The sequence below is a fragment of the Pleurodeles waltl genome, chromosome 1_2 (genome assembly GCF_031143425.1).
Source record: "Pleurodeles waltl isolate 20211129_DDA chromosome 1_2, aPleWal1.hap1.20221129, whole genome shotgun sequence".
Taxonomy (NCBI): domain Eukaryota; kingdom Metazoa; phylum Chordata; class Amphibia; order Caudata; family Salamandridae; genus Pleurodeles; species Pleurodeles waltl.
The window spans coordinates 165,951,991-165,972,743 of record NC_090437.1 but is presented as its reverse complement, the minus strand read 5'-3'; the positions used below and the strand labels follow the sequence as shown (position 1 = coordinate 165,972,743).

Here is a 20,753-nt window from a genome sequence, read left to right as displayed (position 1 = left end):
TTGGGAGTTGGTACCCGCCGGCCTGTAAGTACTCCTTGGTCTCTCTGTGTGTTATTGTATTAATGTCGGTGCTACAGTGGAAAAGAGACATGTTGTTAGAAAAAATCCTTTAGCAAGTGTGTGCACAAAACACACAGCAGCTCTGGAAAGAAGTTATGCCTTTCCAGTGGCGGCTGATGACATTTGAAAGTGGTGAGGTGTAAAAGTCTGAGTACGACTTTTATGTTGCAAGTGCAGCAAGCAAGCTCAATGGACAAACATGGGGTCCAGGGTGGGTTCTCCGTCAAAGAAAAAATTTAAAAAAGATTGACAAAAGGTGCATTTGAAAGGAAATACATTTAGTGAAGAAGCAAGATTTAGAAAGTAATGGGAATGTATAGTCTTGAAATATTAAACACATTAAAAACTGCCCCATATCTCACTGCATTAATATGTTCACCCTTTACTTTAATGTGCGAATTGTCACTGCAACAACTTTAGGCCCTTTAAAGTTTGCGCTTACCCAGTGTCTTGCACTGCATGCGGTATCGACTTTGGAAGAAAATGCTCTAACCAGGAATCAGAAAGCACCTACAACTGTTGGCTGCAACCAGACATACAAAAATATATGCAGACAGGGTCATTAAGTGTGATGAATAAAGTGGTTGCTCTCTAAAAGGGAACATGCTAAATACATTTCTGTGATTCCCATAGTGTGCCACCTGGCCTGTATTTTGATTTCTCTCTGAAATTTTATTTCATCCAGAGATATAACACTATAACTGACATACACCTAAAACCTGTCAGTACTGTTGGCTTTGGCAATGTTTGTGAACTGTTTAGGATAAATGAGTAACAACAAGGATTAGTTATAAATATTTAACATTGGAAATGTTTCAATTCTGAAATTGTGAGACTGTGAATTAAATAATATTGAGGCCTGTGGAAGGAGTAGGGCCTTCAGTTACGTGTGCTTTAAGTTAGATATGTTTGCTCTTTTTCTCTTCACATCTCATCCATCTGCACATTTCCAACCTCCACTCTCCTATTCAGTACCCTCTTTTCAATCTAGCCTGAATGCAGTTCCTCGCATCTCACCCATTTTACCACCCCAAACACACATTGCACTGATTCACGTTTAAGCACTTTGTTTCCTTTTGCTTTTACCTTCTAAATATTTTGACCTGTGTGCACCCGCGTCACACACATTTACATTGAATTGCAATTGTAACTGGAATACATGACTGTTGTTCTGTGTGCTCTGCAGAGACGCCAACCCACTGACAGGCACTTTGCTTTACTTTCAGCCTCAGCACTCTCAATCAAAGCCCCTCATAAACATCTGGCACAAGTCAAAGTGTGCACTATGCAAGAGTAATAAAATGCCTGAAAAGGAATACAGAAACAGGGTATGATGAAACAGCTAACTCTCTTGGTGAATGCAACATTAAGTAAAACATGTGAAATAAGAGAGGAACTACATTGTCTATTAACATTCGTTGTTTATATAATCAATCCATGTTTTTGGCATTAATGCTAAGGGCAAGGTGATAGGGCCAGTTTTAATGCCTTACAGCAGATATTTGTCTCTACTGTAAGCATGTTTCTCCCTTTGCGTTTGACTCCGATATTTGGATGAATTTCTCAAGGGAACAAATACAGCAGCTCCACTTCTAAAGGAGCCAGCGATTTGCAGCTAGGGCCTGGGGTGTCACAGTGGGGAGGTTAGTGTGACAAGTTATCTCAGTACAAAAAAAACGACACAAGATTAGCATTATAATACTTACATTACTGAAGACAAGGCATCAAGTTACACGTTCTTGCATTCACTCCTACTGCGTAACGAACGGGGAAAGGGTGGAATATATGCCTATGATTTATGGATTGCTGCCCTCACGCAGGGATGAAGACTCCAATGCCCAAAACCATGATCCACTATAGGCCACTGGTCTATAGTTGATACTGCAATAGACCACAATGGAAATGAAGGGCTTTACAGCAATAAGCCCTGTGTTGTGCGTCACACTGTAGAAAGTTGATTTACTGCCTGGATTCCGTCTCCTGCTTCAGAGCAAGGTGGGCCAGGCAGCCTGGGACAGACAGACCAAAGTTAAATGCATTGATTTGTTTAGAGTTACAATCTTTATGATCGCATCGCTGAACAAATCGAAATATTGATTTTTTTTTTTACTATAAATGTGTAGGAATTTCAGAGGCAGCCCCTCAGTCCTAAAAGAGAAACCACCCCTGTGCTTTTCTCAGATCAACATCACTCAGCAAAGGAATGAGCCTCAGATGCTTCTTACGCACCAAGCACCATAAATGCTGCTTCTGCAAGTTCAGTGGCATGTGACCGTGCACTGTTTTCCACTATATTGGGCAAAACATACTTGACAGAGGTGTGTAGCCAATGGGGAAAAAAGATGAAGATAAAGGATTCAAGGCACATACATGACACAGGTATGCTGCCAAAAATGAGAGCACACAGCTAATTTATAGAAAAAGTGCACTATTTTGTAGGCATTTGTGGACAACCAAAATGCTGTCACTCACAGTTACAGAAGTTAACAGCTGGAGAGAGCTGATCCATAGCCCTATGCTGTATGGTGTGATAGGTGGAAGCAAAGTGGGAATGACACCTGAACAGAATAATAGTTGAAGACAGCTGACCTAAAGCCCCCTATATGTAAGTGTATTATACATTTATTTCTTAACAACAATAGTCTGGCTAAAGCTGTTTCAAAGGCCAGACTTAAAAATGGTGAAACATTTTTTATGCTAATCTCTTTCTGAGCTACCCCATCTAAGAGAATGATACAGCAGCAGAAGCACAGGAAGGCAATTCAATGCACATTTTTTAAAATTGCAAATCAACTAATTACATTTTTCTTTGTTTCATTCAAGAGTCCAATAGCTGCAGTGATTTAGAACAGTACAAAGAAGAGCTGACAAAGTCATCAGGTCTGGCTACACACACAAAAAAACACTTATCCACTCAGTCATCCATCTATACATTGTTTTTTTTAAATCATTCTTGAACACATCCTATAATCAAGCTACACAAAATTACTGTAGGAAAGTGGAGGATTATGTGGTGTGCAGGTTAGTCCTAACCTGTAAAACACTCATAATACCCCAAAAATGGTCCTTGAATTTACATTAATAAATCCTTAGCTCAGCATGGGCAGTGTGGCAAAAAGAAGTCAGGCTTTCTTTAGAGGAATATGTGTTAAGCATTTAAGAGTACCAACACGGATGATAAGTAGCTGACAAGACTTTTCTGAAATCCAGCACCAAAATATAAAAATAGAGCTTATTTTTATCTTAATTTAGACACCAAAAAGAATTGAATTGCATAAGTATAACAGGAGTTATGAAATTTAGAAGCAAAATTAAATCACAGCAAAAATTGCATTTAAACGCTGCATTGAAGTCAATGGAGAAATACCACTGGTTGCAAAACAGTACTTAGAGAATGAGATACGTGGAACCCTTGCAGGGTTAAGGTTGTGCAGTCCCTAGCACCAGATCAAAACAGTCAGTTCAGTTTTACCTGGCCTGTGGCGTCCAGGTGCAGAATTGTCCTGGATGTTCGTGGTGCGGACCGGGAATCGCGTTGGTGCTGATATTAACACTTACACAACAGTGCTGGCAAAGGGATGCAAAAACTCAGCTGGTGCTGGATTGCAGATGTCAGATGTAGGCTGCACAATGTGCCCTGCAGTTGTAGCATCAAGTGTTGGGGTCAGTTAGCAGACTTGAAGCATTGACAGCTGTAAATGTGCGGAAAAGCTTTGGGAACTTCACAGGGTCCAGGGGTGCATTGTAGTGCCTGAAACTTCAAGGCAGGCTAGACTACAAGTCCCAGAAGACGCTGGACTACCTGGCTTTCGTCAATCCCATGGCAGGCCCGATGGCTTGTGAATCTTCAGATCCCGCAAGTGTCTTTACCTGCTGTTTCCAAGGGAGACTGAGGGTGCTTCTGGCTTCCACAGCGGTCCCTCTGGTTGGAAGTGGTAAGTTTTAGCCAAGGACGAGGGTCGGTCATGCAGTTCCCAGTCTGTTGCCTCAGAGACAGAGTATCCCTCTTTTGCTTTGTTGCAGTGGGCAAAGTCCAGTTGTCGTCAATGCAGCGCTCTTCTTGGTCCTTCTTCAAAGCTGGTTGGTCAGATCTGAGGTCTGGTGTCAGGGGTGTCCCTTAAATCCTTGATTTAAGGGAGTTAGGGGTGTGAAAGCTAGTGGCTAATGGACAGTTAGCTCCTACAGCCAATTCCTCCCATAGGTGACCACATCCTCTGGGGTAGGTTGTTTTTTGCTACCCAGAACCCTGTATTCTGCCACTCCTAAGACAGCAGACATCAAAATTTAGTGCATTGACCACGCTGCTCACCCTAGAGGTGTGGTCAGTCTATTGAGGGTGTGCACTGACCTGCATAGCTAATTTCCCACCTGATCACAAGCAAATGTGCCTGGGGCAAGGGAATGGCTGTTTACTCCATTGGAGAACAGGACAGATGACGATCCTGGGCGGTGAAGCCTTTGAAGCTCACCACACTAAAATGCCTATTACTTAGCGCGGCTGGGAGGCAGGAGGTATGGCGTCCTTCCTGCCTCAGCCTTTGTCGCCGACTCCTGGGAGCATCCTCACTAAATGGCAGGAGGTCAGAACCCCGTCTTGGTGGTAGCAGGCATGGGAAAAAGTGCGGGCAGACCAGCCTGAGCATAAAGAGGTTGGGGAAACAGGTGGGCTACCTCGAGGGTGCCACCTGGGTCCATGCTAGCTGTCCCTCGACACCAGATTTGTGTTGGGAAAGAGAAAGCATGTTGTTTGATACCACACGTGACATATTTAGGAGGTCCCATAATGGAGCTAGGAGCCCCGGCCTGCCCTGGCTTGAGTCCCATGTTTTACTACACCAGCACATATAGTGTACTTTAATGGGAAAGACAGTATAGAAACATATAAGCTTGTGAACCTTAAATATAATGCACCCTGCCTCCTGGGCTGCAGGGGCCTTTCTTAGGGGTATCTGACACATATAAAACAGAGCATTGAATTGTGCCAATCATGGTGAAAGCACAGTCGAACACGAGCAGTTTGCACTGCTCTGGCAGTCTGCAATGGCAGGCCTGCCATCAGCAATTTGTATGGGTCACCCAGGGTGGCACAAACTTGTGTTGCAACCCTGGGGACCCATTTACCACCTATGCCTTGGGTACCCTGGGTACCATTTACTAGGGGCCTAAAAGGTGGTAAAGACCTTGCCATTCAGGGAATTACCATGTCAACAAATCAATTTAGGGAGAGAGCACAAGCACTGGGCCCTGGTTAGCAGACTTCCAGTGCACGTCGACATTGGTGCAAAAAGTGGGGGGGTGACCATACATAATGGGGGAATTTCTTACAATCACCCATGAAGAAGCACCATCAAAAAAAGCCAGACCTACTGCATTCGCCCGTGCACTTTCTTTGGTGGAAAAACTATCCATTTTTTATCATATGATAATTTCTTTTTTTTTCAGTTATCACAGAACATACTGGTAAGATCACCAATGCTCACACCTCGAACCATGTGTTTAGGCCCATTACTGATGCATGACTTCATATCATATAAATCTTGTGCAAACATTGCATATTTAAATAACAATCCTATTTTTAGAAGGTGCCCATTATGATATGTACAAGTTGATTTGGAGTTTTGGTATATCAAATACAGACTGTAGTGCATTGTGGCCGATTGCAGCTTGAGGTAGCCTGGCCTTAAGGACATTTGAGACAGTGTCTGGACAGGATGGACAGCTGACAGGCTCTCTACCCCATTACCATCTGCCCTTCAGAGGAACCAGTCTGTATGTGTTAATGTAGCATAGTTTTGAGTTAAAGTGGCACTGTGTGGTGTGTTGCAGTATTTTTTAAGTTTAGGTTACAGCCCTGTATAGAATAAAACAGTTTATGTTAAGGTTTCTAAAAGGAAAATTAAAGACTGATTCTTTATATAGACATGTTCTAGTTTAAAAAATCGAATATCCGTGTGAATGGTGTGTACTGTTAAAATAGGTAAAAAATAAGTGCTTGATTATTCAACAGTATTGTTTGCATCTTTTGATGAGTCCATGAACATGTACATCATAGAGAATATGCGGTGTGTTATGGAAAAATACAGTAACATTGGTGTCAAGGAGTGCGTTTCAAAATAGACTAAATTTTAAACAGTGCAACTTTACCTAGGGAGAGCAAGGCTTGGTGGATTTCATTCATCACATTCCTGTAAAGGTCCTTCTGCCAGTCATGTAAAAGCTTCCACTCCTCTTCAGGAAAATATGCTGCAATAGCACTAGTTGGAACAGGTCCCTAAAGAATACAAAAGCAAATTAAGTTATATCTGTGACTTAATGAATAAGGAGGACAAACTAATGTAAAATATACCATACCTTCCCTCTCTATCTGCCAGTCATTACTATACGTCAATTCTCTATCATTTCCCAATTGCAGCAAGGCGGGGAAGCTTAATGCAAGTGTGCTATGTCCATGATTACAAAGATGTTGCAAATGGTTTTTGTTAAAAAAAAATATTGTTTTTTATGGCTTTCTACAATATATAAAACATATATTAAAATAACTACAGAGACACACTAAAAAACATAAGAGAGTCTAAATAACCAGCAAAATACCAAAAATGAATTAGTGTAAAAACCATTAAAGAAAGTACTAACATTTTCTAGTGTGTATCCACAACACTTGGATTGCAAAAGTATTATGACGGAAACAGTCTGTTTGTATCATTTTGGATGTTTTGTGCCAGGCTTAGCTCATGTTTTTGCTAAAACTTTAATAAAACGTTTTAAAAAAACAACTAGCAAGCTATCTAAGTGAAACTGTGATTGCAAGAGACAAACAGCTCTGATAACTAAAGTATGTGTTAGGAAACACCTTGCTGATCTTAGCTACCTATGATCGGAGCCACTGAATTATGTGATTCTGGTACTTCGAAGCCTTCCACATAATAAAGAATTAACTGCAGTTTAAACATAATCCACAATCTGCAGAATAATTGCATGTTTCAATAAATAAAAAATTTCATCTAAGTGGATCAAACTTTACTAACAAGCAAAACAAAAGAAAACATGAGTGGAAACTGAGAAAAGACGACTTAACAAAATAAAGGAAAGTTATAAAAATAAAAACTTTGCAATTTTGTTTGTCCTACTGGGCATGTCTTTGCCAGTCACAAACCTATTTGCAGGGTACTGAAATTTAATAAGAACAAAAAAGTACCTCAATCACGTCGGGAGCAGCGGACGGGCACTTATTAAGTTGAAATCACTTAGTGCTTAATCCCTGCTCTACACAGAGGACCGGAAATGATGCCAGACATGCCTTGACGAATTAGGAGGCTGTAAAGAAGAGTATCACGCAAGCCAACAAATGGAGAGTGATAGGAGGGCCCCAAGCCCTTTACTGGACACAACAGTGCCTCGCAATTGAGACGCATGGCTAGCGCATGCGCTTGTAAGCTCGAACGTAAAAAGCACCACATGTTGTTTCATGCAGTGGCAGACCCTTTTTCAAACTTGCCTTTCTGTACCCCATTAACATCATAGGAATGTCTGGAATATTTTATCCAGCCAGTATTAGTGTGTGTTAAAATCACAACATAATAATAATATACAATGTGCTGCATTATGCCACATAATTTGGTCAGTCTGCCAGATAACTTGGTTCTTTGCTGCCACACAAGTTCAGTGGCCCTGCCTATGCTAAATGAGCATATGCTATTATTCAGAACTAATAGGCAGTGGAGGCCTCAATAGAGGTGTAGGAGAGAAAAAGGCAGAAACATTTTATTTCCCAGGAAACAAGATGACAGATATTGCGTGTGTGGTTATCTGCAATCTAGATCCTCTGTTCAGAGAGATAGGAACCTAGAACAAATCACCTCCCTCACGTTCATTATATGTAAAACAAAAAAGTACCCTTAGACAGAAAAGACTCATAAATTCTGTCATGGTCCAATCACATCCTCATTTGTTCAACATTTTTGTCGCTAAATTCTTTATTCCCAGAGTTCTCACCACGCCTCCCAAATAGTTCAAAAAGATAACATAGAAAGAAAGCAAACTACACAAACACCCCACAGGATGAATGTGGACGCCTTGGCCAATAACTAACACAGTCGCATTGTCGAAGTAACTAGGCTAAACAAATACAAAAAAAAATATTTATATTTGTGCAAATGTACCTTTTCTCTCAATCTGCACATCATTTCCACGAGAACGGAATAACACTTTTTAAATATTTGTTTTGGTTATGTTGAAACAAAACAACGCGAGGGACCATTACACTCGAGCATTGATTACAGTGCATGTACATATCTGGTACCTTGGGAAGAAAGCTTTACAAGTCAAATCGACATTTTATATCGCACTTTCGACAGAAAGCTTCAGTGAACAGCAACTTTGGGCACACAATGTACAATCCATTATCTCCAGTTCCTCATCCCCGCCTAGACCCTACGAAACATCCTGGGTTTCTATCAGTAATTCCTGTCCATAGTGCGTCTTCTACCAGCCTCATATTTTGTTAAATTTGTGGGGGCAACCCCTGATGCGGTAGACCACTTTTTTCTATGGACATGTACATATCCATTCCTGTTTACCACTCCTCTATGTTTGGTCCCTCTTCCCCCCCCCACCCATTGTCAAGCCAGATCCTGCTTTGCCACCACAAGTCCCAGTGCACAGAAAAGGAGCTTAAACCATGGGATGTCTACATCGTTTGAGATTTTCAGTAGGACAAATTTGGGTTCCAACGGGATCTGTACTTCTAATATTGTGGTGAGTTCCTGTGTTATCACCCTACAGCAGAGTTCTTCAAACTGGGGGGAGGGCCCCCCTAGGGGGGGCCTCAAGTGATCACAGGGGGGGCGCCAGACTTTTCCAAAAAGAAGCATTACACACATAACAGGCCTTTGTTTTAAGCAGAAGCATGTTATTGCATCTTTAACAAGATAACAGTACTTAACTTCAATGTTTAAATAGGTCTAGACATATTTAAACATTGCCATCTTTATACAATAATTGTGCAAAATTCTGAGGAGGGGGCCCAATGGTTTTTATTTTTCAGCTGGGGGGCGCGGCGTTAAAAGGTTTGGAGACCTCTGCCCTACAGTATGCCTGGGTATCTGGGAATTCCCATATTGTGTGTAGGAGGGAGCTGTTGTCAGTCTCACATCTCAAACAGAGCGGTGAGGGGCGTCCCATGGGGTGTAATTTTTGTCTGTCATAATAGGCTCTATGAAAGATGTTGAATTGAATCAAACGTAGGCGGGATTTAATAGGTACCTCACAGGGTGCATAAAGTGCTGCCTCCCAGTCTGGGTCCTCCAGGTCTCCTAAGTCTCGTTGCCAATTAGTTCTCAGAGCAATCAGGGTGTCCGGCATACTGCTATTTATCATTTTGTATGTGGAGGATATCACTCCCCTGCCTATTACCCTGTCAGAAGTTGCCCCTCAAGGGGGACATATTTGGAAATGTCTGTGACTGTCAATCCCTGGGTGTTCCATGCATGACACAGTTGTGCATATTTCAGGAATTGGGACTGGTGCATATTGTATTCTTGTCGTAGGGATGGGAAGGGAATGATGTTTCCCTGTTGGAGGATATCCCGTGTTTTGATAATTCCTATCATGTCCCACATTTCAAAGACCCGAAATAACACTTTTAAACCAACTGGCTCCCTCACAATGGGCCAGAACAACCAGAATCAGAGAAAATATTAGATGTGTTTTGATATTATTCCGGATAGACCTGCATACTTAGCAAGATATGTTAAAACCACTTTGCAGCTGAAAAGCAGTTACCAAGCACACCCTGGCTATCTCGTGCCCAGAGCAAGAATCACAACAGCACTGCCTTGGGCAGTAACAGCTAGATCTGGGACCTGCTATATCTTAAGCAGGTATCCAACAGTATTGTAGCCCTTGTCCAGTACACTACAAAGCCCTTGTCAAGATGGCTGCATCTGGCATGTTTTCCCATCCCTTAACTTTGTATGTCGAACTCTGGGAAAACTAGATGGTTAGGTCTAGTGTTGTGATTTAGTAAAGGAAACAGGTTGACCCCTTCCCTACCATAAACGCACACAGGCTCTAGCACTCTTACACACAGGCCACCAAAGAGGTGACTAACACACTCAGACTTGACACCAACACTGGACAGGATTTGAACATCATTGATCAGTAGTGCTATTTATCATTGGTACATAAATTAGAATATTACTGGAAGTAAAACTGGAACAAAGAATAAACAGCAAGCAGAGGACAGAGCTGAACGGTCTGGACTATATCTGTTTAGCTGTAAATAGGGAGTTCTTTCTCTATTGTCGTCACAAACAATGCTACTATTATTTTCAGTTACTATTGAAGCAAACTGAGGACCACTTAACAGCATTAGATGGCACAATATCACGAAAAATTAAAGGAAATGGAAGGCAGAGGGAAGGACAGTAGCTACATACATCTTAAACAAATCTAAAGGGAAATTACACTGAAAATTCATGCTTTTGCTTGAAATTTTCATAATGAGAAGAACCACACTCCGAAACCTACTGGGAAGGACCAGGCTTTTTATTACACAGAAAAAGTAGTGTCAAATTTCATGAGTGCCTCTTCAGAACTGCCTATAGAAGCCGCCGATTTTAGTTATTGTATTTTAAATATTTTAATGTAAAATGCACTATGTGATATTAATTTAGTGGAGTATTTTCCCAAGTCACCTTAGAGATGATCGAGCAGTATCTTACTTGCTATGATTTTTCAGTCGTCAAACTTATGGCTAATATTACCAATGTTTGGAGGGCTATTTTAGAATAACAGTCCAGGCCTAAGAGTTCCCCCCACAGGACTGAACCCTTCTCTCACACATGATTTCAGCTCCAACGGTGGAAGTAGATTGTAGGGGGCAATAAACACTGTTCTGACACGCTCATGGGCTAATATCACACTTGAAAATATGCATGGGCTAGTAATTGTTGAGAAGGGATCCAGCTTTTGAGCAAGTGTGCGGAATACAAGGCATGGACCACAGGAAGATGTTGGGGTAAGACAAAGAGTGTACTGTCGGGCCTGGTGTTGTGCTCCTTTAAGGAGTCTTCAGCTTTTAGTCTGAATTGAACGAGGATATGTGTTGACCTTATGTTGGTAGGATGCCATTCAAGGTCCTGAGAGGGGGCATGGCAAATGCAACCAAGACAGAGGACGGTCCTAGAGATGCTCTTGCAACCTCCTCCTGAATCCTCTGTCATCCTGGCACCCTGGGTACCCCAATGACACAACAATGCTTCTCCCAGCCCCTTGAGTGAGCAGGGCTGCCCCATTTCACCCTCCGCACCCCCACGGAACAGATAGCTACAGATTCCACCCTTCACGGGTCCGCATCGACCCTTCTCAAGAAGGCGACGGTCCTTGCACTGTAGCACCGGGTGCGCCACCAGCACCTAAGGGACATTCCCTGTTCCGGCCTCCTTCCTGTCACCACCACAGCCTCATGCTCTGCTGTTACAGCGGCCGCCTCCGTGGCATGGCCATGTGCCAGAGACTGCAAATTGGGCGTTGTCGGGGCTGTTACCTGCTTCTGGCCCGTGCTGGGCAGCTGACTGGAGCTACACAGTTGGATACATGGCCCGCCTCACTCTTCACCCCAGTCTGGAGCGCTGTGCTTCTGGGGGCGGCGGTACACGTGGGATGCTAGCTGGGGCCTTGCACCATCCAACCGGTTGCAGGTCGCAAGAGGGCCGAGGCCCACCCATGTGACTTGAGCTTCCTCAAAGGGGGTATTTTCATCCCCTCTGACTCTGGACTGACTCTTGATTCGGCACCTCATCAAAAAACCTGAGTGAAACAAGTGAGCCTGGTGCAAATACTCACTAGTGATTTGATTGGAGGCAACTAGCCACCAAGGGCTGGGGCCCCACAAAACTGCTTACCTTTCTTTGGGCACGGTGTGCTGGGATTAAGGGGGTGCTTTCCCTTTCTACTCTGGGCATAGACTGTCATGTGGTCACCTTCAAGCATGAGAGATGGGGAGCCCCTATGCGCCATGGCCACTGCGATATTGCCTTCCCCTCCTTTATTGATGTGCCTGGGGATCAGTGGGCCCGACGTGTGACTGGAACCCCACTGACAATGGAAGGCCCTCCTTGATCGACCCCACATGTTCCTCTGCTTTACCTCAGCAGCTCGTGCTATTCATTGATCGGACTAAGTGGGCTAAGGGAACATACGTACCTTCTTTCTACAGTTTGCCACTGGATGTGAGGTTCGTTCATTACTGGCAGCCTTGTTCAAATCCTACATGAACCTTTCTGTGGGCACCTATTTGTAAGACTGATCCCCACTCCTGACTGAAGACAACAAGAATGAGGAAAGACAAACCGTTCACCTCAGACTCTCAATCCAAGATTGATAAGTTTGCTACCTCTGCTTCTGATCACCAAAAGAAGTCCACTGGGGGTGACCCCTCCCCGACTGACACAGTTTCCCCCGATCTGCACCATATCCTCCAAGCCATCCAGGCATCCAAGGAGCCACAGAGTCCAAAATCCGTGAGACTGGAATAGATGTGGCCTTGCTGCATCAAGATCTCCACAATGTGGAGGGACGAGTGACGGAAGCTAAGACTCGCTTGGCCACTCTAGAAGATGACTCCTCAAATGTTAAAACTAAAGTTTCTGCCCTGCATTCCACAGTTCATGGGTGACACAGCTTCACCACAAATCCTTAGATGTGGTGAAGGAGGGCCTCAGGGCCATGTCTGTTCCATATGTGCTGCTCTTCCCTCCAAACTATGAGTGGTGCATGCCTCCGGCACTCATTACTTCAACATCCCAGAGGCGGCATGGGAGTGGGCAATTGAAGTACGGGCCCTTTACAGTCATGACGTTTTGGGAGCCGTGGGGAAGAGGAACTCAACTGCCTCACAACCATTTGTGGCACCCTCTTGCACTTATCGACGCTGCAAATTAAAAGGTGGAAAGTGGGGGTCACACCCAAAACCCTATATCATCTGACTGACTGACCGGATCACAGCCTGCCCCTGGAGATGGGATGGCTCTCTGACAGTTTCGGGAACCCCTGGCACCGGGGGGCACGGGTGCCACTAACGATGTACCATCTTTGGCAGCCTCACCATGATCTCATGGACGTCCTGTGCTGATACTCATTCACCCTTGACCAAGGGTGCCTACTAATGTTGATATCCTTTCCATCAATTTATCTGTATGGAGAAGGTCTTGTTTTGAAGGCCCATTTATGTTTTCTGTACTTGTTGGGAATTGTTGCTGGGTGACAGATGCTTCTGTGATGAGGTGTACGGTGAGGGGAGCTGGGGGTACTGTTGTGGGTTTTACCTGATTTCTTTGTGATTGCCTTTTGCTTCTTGGTTTCTCTTAGGTTCCCCGCTTCTTGCCACTACCCGCTTCTCTGGGAAACCCGACCTGCTCCTCTTCTAACCCCCACACATGTCATATCCCGTACAATCCCACAATGAGATGACCCCTCCTTTTCAGGAAAGTCAACAGTCTCCTAGAGCGTATTAAAAACACAATGATCCTCAAGTTTCTACACCGTCACCGCTGAAATATAGTGTTATTGCAGGAGACCCACCTTATAGGTACTAAGTGCTCCTTCCTTGGTAGATTTGGATATAATTGTGTTTCCACGCTGACTTTGCTAGGGGCTCATGAGGTGCAGCAATCCTCCTCCATAAAAGCTTCCCTGTAGTGGTCACCCAGACATTCCACGACCTGCAGGGTAGATACGTTGGGGTAACGGGTGGCTTGGAGGGTAGGCAATACAATGTCTTTAAAGTTTATGTTCCTCCTCACTTGCAAAAACAGACACTCCATGTTAGGACTCGCACTCACACATGCACACTTCTTGCTGCTCCCTCACAAAATAAATCAGAATGTATGAAAAGAGATGAAACATGTAATGAATGTGTTCACAGTACAGCACTACCTTATAATTGTAAGGAAAATGATCTTCTGTCTGAAGAACGAATATTACATTGCATGTTTGTTTATATAGATAAAAGCAAGTGTTGTCCCATTTGTGAACTGTGTGCCAGGCGGTTTATGGAGACATTGAATTCCTTCTTATGAATCATCAGAAGTATTTGATGACTCATCACCAGAACAGCATCCACACCCCCCATGATTGATGCCTCATCACCAACATGTGTCTGATGACTCATCAACAGTACACCAGTCTATAAATAGAACTGCCAAGGTGTTTCCTGTGCTTGGCTTCGAGGCTCCCTTCCCTCGCAGGTGTTCCCGGTTCAGCTGGAGTTCTGTGATTCTTTCAGGAGTCGTCTTTTCAGTGCAAGGCTTCATCGGAGCTTCCCTCTCTGGAGTGGATTACTTTCGCAGTTGCTGGAGAATTTACGAGCAGTATTCCGCCTTCCTCAGATAATCGAAACATTCCAGGAGAAGTCCGTTTGTGAGTAATTCCCCTCTTGTCTCCCTGTTTTAGCGATTCCTTAAAATTGCGTACAGAATGTATTTCATACATTTTGAAATGGCATTTTGCATTTTCAAACGGGCATTCGCACCGTTTGCAAATGCAAAATGCTTTCATACATCTGGCCCAAAATGATGATACTGCCCCATTTTGTCGGTATACTACAGAATGACCCACTCTACCTTCCAAATACTTGGTTCCTTGAGATGGCGTCCCAACTTCACACTTTCCTCTGGCATGGGTGCCCGCCCCGAATAGCACAGGATACATGCTGTTGTTCGGGTTACGAGGAAGGGATTGGGACAGTGAATAATCTATATTACTGGGCATCCCACCTTCTTGTTATTAATGATTGGTTGACGGGTAGATGGAATGACCCAGCATAACAGTTGGAACTTAGAGCCCTGGGTCAGGAAGGGGTAATGCACTATCAGTATGGGTCTCCCCTTCCCCTCACGCCACCAGAGGTCACCAGGACGATCTTCTTGTTATGGTGGAGGCCCTTAGACTCATGGGCTGAATGAGATGACTATCGGGGCAGACTCCCTTGTGGAGGGGTCGATGGCTGGAATACCTCACCCAAATCGAGGGATTCCACCTTTGGAATCTCATTGGTATTTCTATGTTGGCCGATGTTTGGAAAGGGTCTGTCATGTTCTCCTTTGCCGAACTCCAGACACAATTTTCCTCATCCACTACCCAATTCTACTGGTACCTGCAGGCGTGCCATGCCCTTGTCTGCTAACGCGAGAAACTGCACGACCTCTCAGATTTCAACCCCTTTGAAGTTCAATTGATGTTTAAGGGGTTGGGCAAAGTAAGAATTTCCCAGCTATATCGTGCCCTGCTGGGGAATGGCCCTGGATCTAGAGACTCATTGCATCTGAAATGGAAGGGCTTGCATGGCGAAATGGATGAGGACGACTAGCGAGAGACCTGGTTGGCTCCCAAAGAGCTGGCAATAACAGCCCGATAACAGCTGGCCCAGTTGAATTATATCCACCAAATCTATATGACTCCCCAGAGGCTGGGCCAAGCATAACTTATTCCAGATCTTAGATGTGCCAGCTGCCAAACCTCGAAAGCTGATTTCTTCCATATGGGGTGGCTGTGCCAGCGCATTGCATCCTACTGCTCCCGGATTGGCAGTACCTTGTCGGAGGTCCTAGACACTCCCATACACTTAACTCCTAAGACGGCGCTGCTGGGTATTCTTGATGGGATGGGAGGGTCTTGTTAAGACAGATCATTAATTGGACTGGCAACTCTGCCAACATTAAAAAAGTGGCGTACTGGAATAAACTGATGCGCTAAATTTGAGCAACCAATCTACATTGCCCGGTGTTGTCTTGCAAAATCCTCCAAGATCTGGAGTAAATGATGGGACTATTACGGGCAATCTTCCACACTGAAGTACTTGGTGAGTCATGTAATATAATTTTTCAGGGGGTGGAGGGATGAGTGGGATGCGGGGACAGAGACTACTGGCATGAAGCTGTTTTGTGGGTGTTTTAGCTTACTTTTGTTCCTTATTATGTTTGCTAACTCTCTGAAAACTAATAAAATCGGTTTATCTGGAAAAAAGATCCTGAGATCCTGAGTCTGACTTCTGTTTTTTCCCTTCTTGCAATATTTTGTGTTCAGTCGAGCAACATCCAGAATCCTGGCCCCCCACACATAGCTAGTTTGTTTGCCAGGTAAACTGGTGCCTTCCTCCGGTCTTTATAAGGGATGCAGTTTGTCTTGAAGCTGATCCAGGCTGCAAGGGGGAGACAGTGTAGGTATTTTATTATGGAGTTGAAGTTAGTTGACTTTCAAGACTGAATGAGTTTAAGGCCGGATTTGAACCTCTGTATGTCATTAGGCAAGGATATTTTTTGGTAAAGTTATGTATCAACTGTATTGACAGAGCTTGATACTACTGTATGCAAGAAAGGATCCAAGAGGTTTCATGTAGAGGTTAAAAATGAAGGTAGAAAGGATGGAGACCTGGGCTACTCTGCAGGAGACAGGGAGTGTCTGTGATTTTTTTAAACTTATTTGCACCAACTGCCAACTGTTGGTGAGTTAGGATGTGAACCATTTCAAGACAGTTCCTGAAAATCCAATGAGTGTTTTTAGGGTCTAAGTCAGACCTGGATGGTGGACCGCGTTTAAGGTTGCAGCAAGTTTAAGCACATTAGGAGGTAGGGTAGGATATTGTTGTTGAGGAGCACAACACTGTTGACTAGTTGAAATCTAGTTATCTCAAAGCTGCATGTGTTCTTATGCCTGATTGGTGATCCTGAGGAAAATTAGGTTTGCTGATGTGCTCACGTAGCTCGATGGTGACTGCTTTCTCAATGCTTTTCCCTATGAATACAAGCTATTAGAATGGAAGTTGGTGAGGTTGTCTTGGCCCAGGGATGGTTCCTTTAGCAAGGTAATGATCTGATCTGTCTTAAGGGCTTCTGGGAATTTTCCAGTGTATGGAAAGGCTGTTGACAATATAGAGAAGGGATGTGAGGGCCTCTCCTTCGAGCCATTTGATGATGGAAGACAGAAGGCTGTTATCTTTATAGTTAGAGCCTTGAAAGAAGACACTGGAGAGAACCATGTACAAAACTGGATTGAAAGAGGTACATTTTGTAGAGAGATAATAGGGGATGACAAGTGGTAATGATGTTAGATTTGATTTTAAAAATGTTGTTAATGTTCTTGATGAAGAAGTGATTAATCGCTTAGCATTTGTTGACTGGAGCAGGGATTGCAGGTCCTGGGAAAGGATTGCTGCAGAGTTTGACAGTCTTTAATAGGGATTTAAATTAGGGGTGGGCGAAGAATTCCACTCCACCGATGGAGTTCGCAGAGCTTTCCCCACTCCGACCTCCGTGCGGAGTTCTGAAAAAAACTGCAAAGTGACGTGGAGCTGAGTTTTTTTCTCACAGGGCTCGTGAATGTTAAGTTGGCGAGTGAGGGAAATCGCTAAGTCGGTGACCGAGATTTCTGAACACAGGCGGTCGCTACTGCTCGCATTGAGAAAGCTGCTGTTCGTGTTGAGAAAGCTGCTGCTTGAGTAGAAATTCTACTTGAGCGGAAGAAAGACATTAGTGCCCAATGGCGCTCCGCGTGATGCTGTTCACACTGATTTTACAGCCTGGGAGAAACCCCTGGCATTGAAAATCAGCGCAAACAGCACACCTTACCAAAACTCCACTGCTGCGGACCTCCACGCAGCGCAGCAGAGTTTTTTCTTCAATTAGCAGAGGTCTGCTTTAGCAGAACTCGGTGAACTCCACCCAGGCCTAATTTAAATCAGTTGGTTGCCTCACTGATGGTGTTCTTGTAGCAAGAAGCTTTAACTGTGATGATTGGGGAATGATGACTAGAGAGGAATATTTTGAGTAAGGGGTGGTCATCTGGGAATTTTGATATTCTCTATTTCCTTAGTTCGTATAGTACATTTGTTTTCATTAAGCTCTGAAGAGCACCAGGATGCTGAGGGCTTTGGTGTAGTTGATTGCGTTTTCAGTGGAGCAGAACATTTGCTAGATGTTTTCATAGTGGTCTTTGTAGATGTCAAGGAAGATACTGACACAGGTGGGCTCAAACTGTTGCTTAGATCTTCTTGTATTTTTTCCTCCCTGGATGTCTTTGATGGAGGGTAGGGTTACTTTTTCTCTTTTCGGTCGACCTTGATGGCGAGGAGTGGTATATTCAATTGGGCAAGGATGGTGAAATGATTAGTTCAGTGCACTTCAAGGTAAAATTGAAGTATTACAACACTGTTGTGTTCTTGCAGAAATTTTGTGGCACTGTTTTATTAATGTTAATTTCTTTATATTTTTCAGCCCAAAATAGGATCCATTTCAGCAGAGAGAAATGCATTTTGTAACAATCACAGTTGCTTCTGTAAAAAAAAAAAGTGCACCTCACTACCCAAGTTGGCAGAGAGAAAGGAGGAAGACCCCCCTAGAGGAAAGTTTCAGTTTGAGGTGGGTCCTTTGACTGTTGGGATGGCTTCACTACCCATAGGGAGTGACCCTGACAGGAGGATATAAGGCAGAGTAGGCCCTGCAAAGGGACAGCCAGTTTTCTTCACTGTCTTCCTCGCCTAACAAGCCAGGAAGACTCTCCCAGGGTTGGGCTGAGTCTCCTGGGCGGGTGGGCTGGGGGGGGGGTTGTGTGAGAAAACAGGGCTGATTGCAGAGGCCCCATAACTTTTTGCCCCCATTTTCCTCTTTTTGCTGGTGTTTTCCTGACTTTGATGGTGCCCTGGGTACTGCTAACCAGTCCCAGGGCCTGTGCTCTGTGTAAAATGGATATGCAAATTAGGCTAATTATAATTGCCTAAGTTAACCTACCTATAAGTCCCTAGTATATGGTAGGGCATGTAGGTTTAGGGACCACAGCATAGGTGGTGCACACCTAGGTGCACTGCTGAGGTGCCCAGTGTCATTTTAAAAGCAAGCCTGCCTTGCTGGCTGCTTTTAAATTAAAGTTATATGCAAATTCGACTTTGGAATTAAACGTACTTCCAAAGTCTTAAACTACCTTATTTTTACATATAAGTCACCCCTAAGGTGTGCCCTATGTGCCCCTAGGGCTGGGTGCCATGTAACTATAAGCAGGGACTTTATAAAAATAGATTTATAAGCCCTGGTGAGGTAAAAACAGCCAAATTCGTTTTTCCCTCATTGAAGTAAATGGCCTTCATAGGCTAGAATGGGCAGACTTTATTTTAAATTTTAAAGTCTCCTTAAATGTTACATACCAAGAATTTGGTATCAAATTGATTGTTATAATAAATCCCACAACTTCCAGTTGTTGGATTTAATATAACTTGTCCAGGTAAAAAGTTTAGACTTTACCTAAAAAGTTGCCAATTTCAGCTCTGCATTGTTTTTGCTGCTGTGCTCTGATTGGCCAGCCTGCAGCAGCTTCTGCCAGGCTGCCTTGATGAGGTGTGAAGTGGCCAGGCTTCACACAAAGGAATGTGCTTGGGGGAGAGAATCTCCCCTCAGCAGATGGTGAGGCAGGAAGGGGGAGGGCTGCCAAACTGGTCTTCAAAGGCAGAGAAGGACATTTGCAGCACCCACCAACACCCCCACATCCTGCAACCCCAGACAGCTAGGTGCCCCCTTGATTAGATTAGGAGAGGGCAGGAGAGGGGTGTGTTTATGATTTTTAGCCACACCAGTGGGTGGGCTCAGCCAGATGTAACCTCCAAAAATCAGATTCATCCATGTTGGATTTTTAGAGACTGTTGCCTTCTGGGATGGATTTTTGCCACACTTCCCAGGAAGTGGTCATCACAGGGGGACGACCCTGTCCCTGATTGGAGAACCAGGGCCCCCCTGCTTTTCACCCAGGAGCAAGGATAAAACTGGCAGACCTGCACCCACACCTCAGATCCCCTCCAGAATTCAACAAGAAAGGAACTAAAGAAGAAGAAGGACTGCCCTGCTGGACCCCTGGCCTGCACCTGGACCCTGCACTCAGAAGGACTGCACCAGCTGCACACTTGGGCTTCACCACAAGAAGGACTTTGCCTGGCTTCAACTGGTTCAAGGAGGGACTCCCTGTTTGCTACAGGTGAAAAATTGCTAAACCAGAGTCCCCTGCACCAACTCCTGAAGAAAGCGACCAGCTGACCACTGTCCAGTGGCCAAAAAGGAGTTTGCGCCAGGTGCATTCTGGGAGTTGAAGTCCGCACCCCCCAAGGACCATCACAGAACTTCTGGACCCTTGGGGTGAGCTGTGGACCCCAAAAGAACCTTAAAAGAACATCTGGGTGAAGCCCCAGAAGTTTGGAAAAGATTTGAGAATTTTTGGAAAAAAGCTCCAGAGAGGGACCGACCCGCCGCGGAAATTCTAGCCAGCTTGCCTCAACCGCGACCCGGCCTGACTTCGTGGTTCGTCCCGGTAAAGAAAAACATCCAAAAAAGAGACTAAGTCCGAACGTAAAAAGTTGACCGGGACCTCCCAGCCATCGTATCCGAGAAGGGCTCCATGGACGTCGGATCAAGATCCAGGTTTACCCCGGTCGAAGGATTTTCATCTCGAAAAAACGACTAAGTCCGAAGATAAAAGTCTCCACCGAGGAAAACCACATCGCGTATCCGGACAAGGGCTCCAGGAGGTCGGATTCAACTGGCAGGTTCGTCCCGGTGAAGAAAAACTTCAAAATAAAGACTAAGTCAGAAGGTAACTTTTTAACAGAGGCCTCCCGCGACCTGTAGCCGAGCAGGGCTCCATCGCGGTCGGCCTGAAAG

At 44.4% G+C, this 20,753-nt stretch overlaps 1 protein-coding gene across 1 annotated transcript in view; it reads right to left on the bottom strand.

The window, feature by feature from the left end:
- The window catches only part of LOC138298608 (zinc finger protein 829-like), a 154,922-nt gene that overhangs the window by 121,191 nt on the left and 12,978 nt on the right, over positions 1-20,753 (bottom strand). Inside the window, exon 2 of the mRNA XM_069236888.1 lies at positions 6,205-6,331. Within this exon, the coding sequence (XP_069092989.1) occupies positions 6,205-6,331 (127 nt within the window). The remainder of the gene's footprint in view (positions 1-6,204; positions 6,332-20,753) is intronic.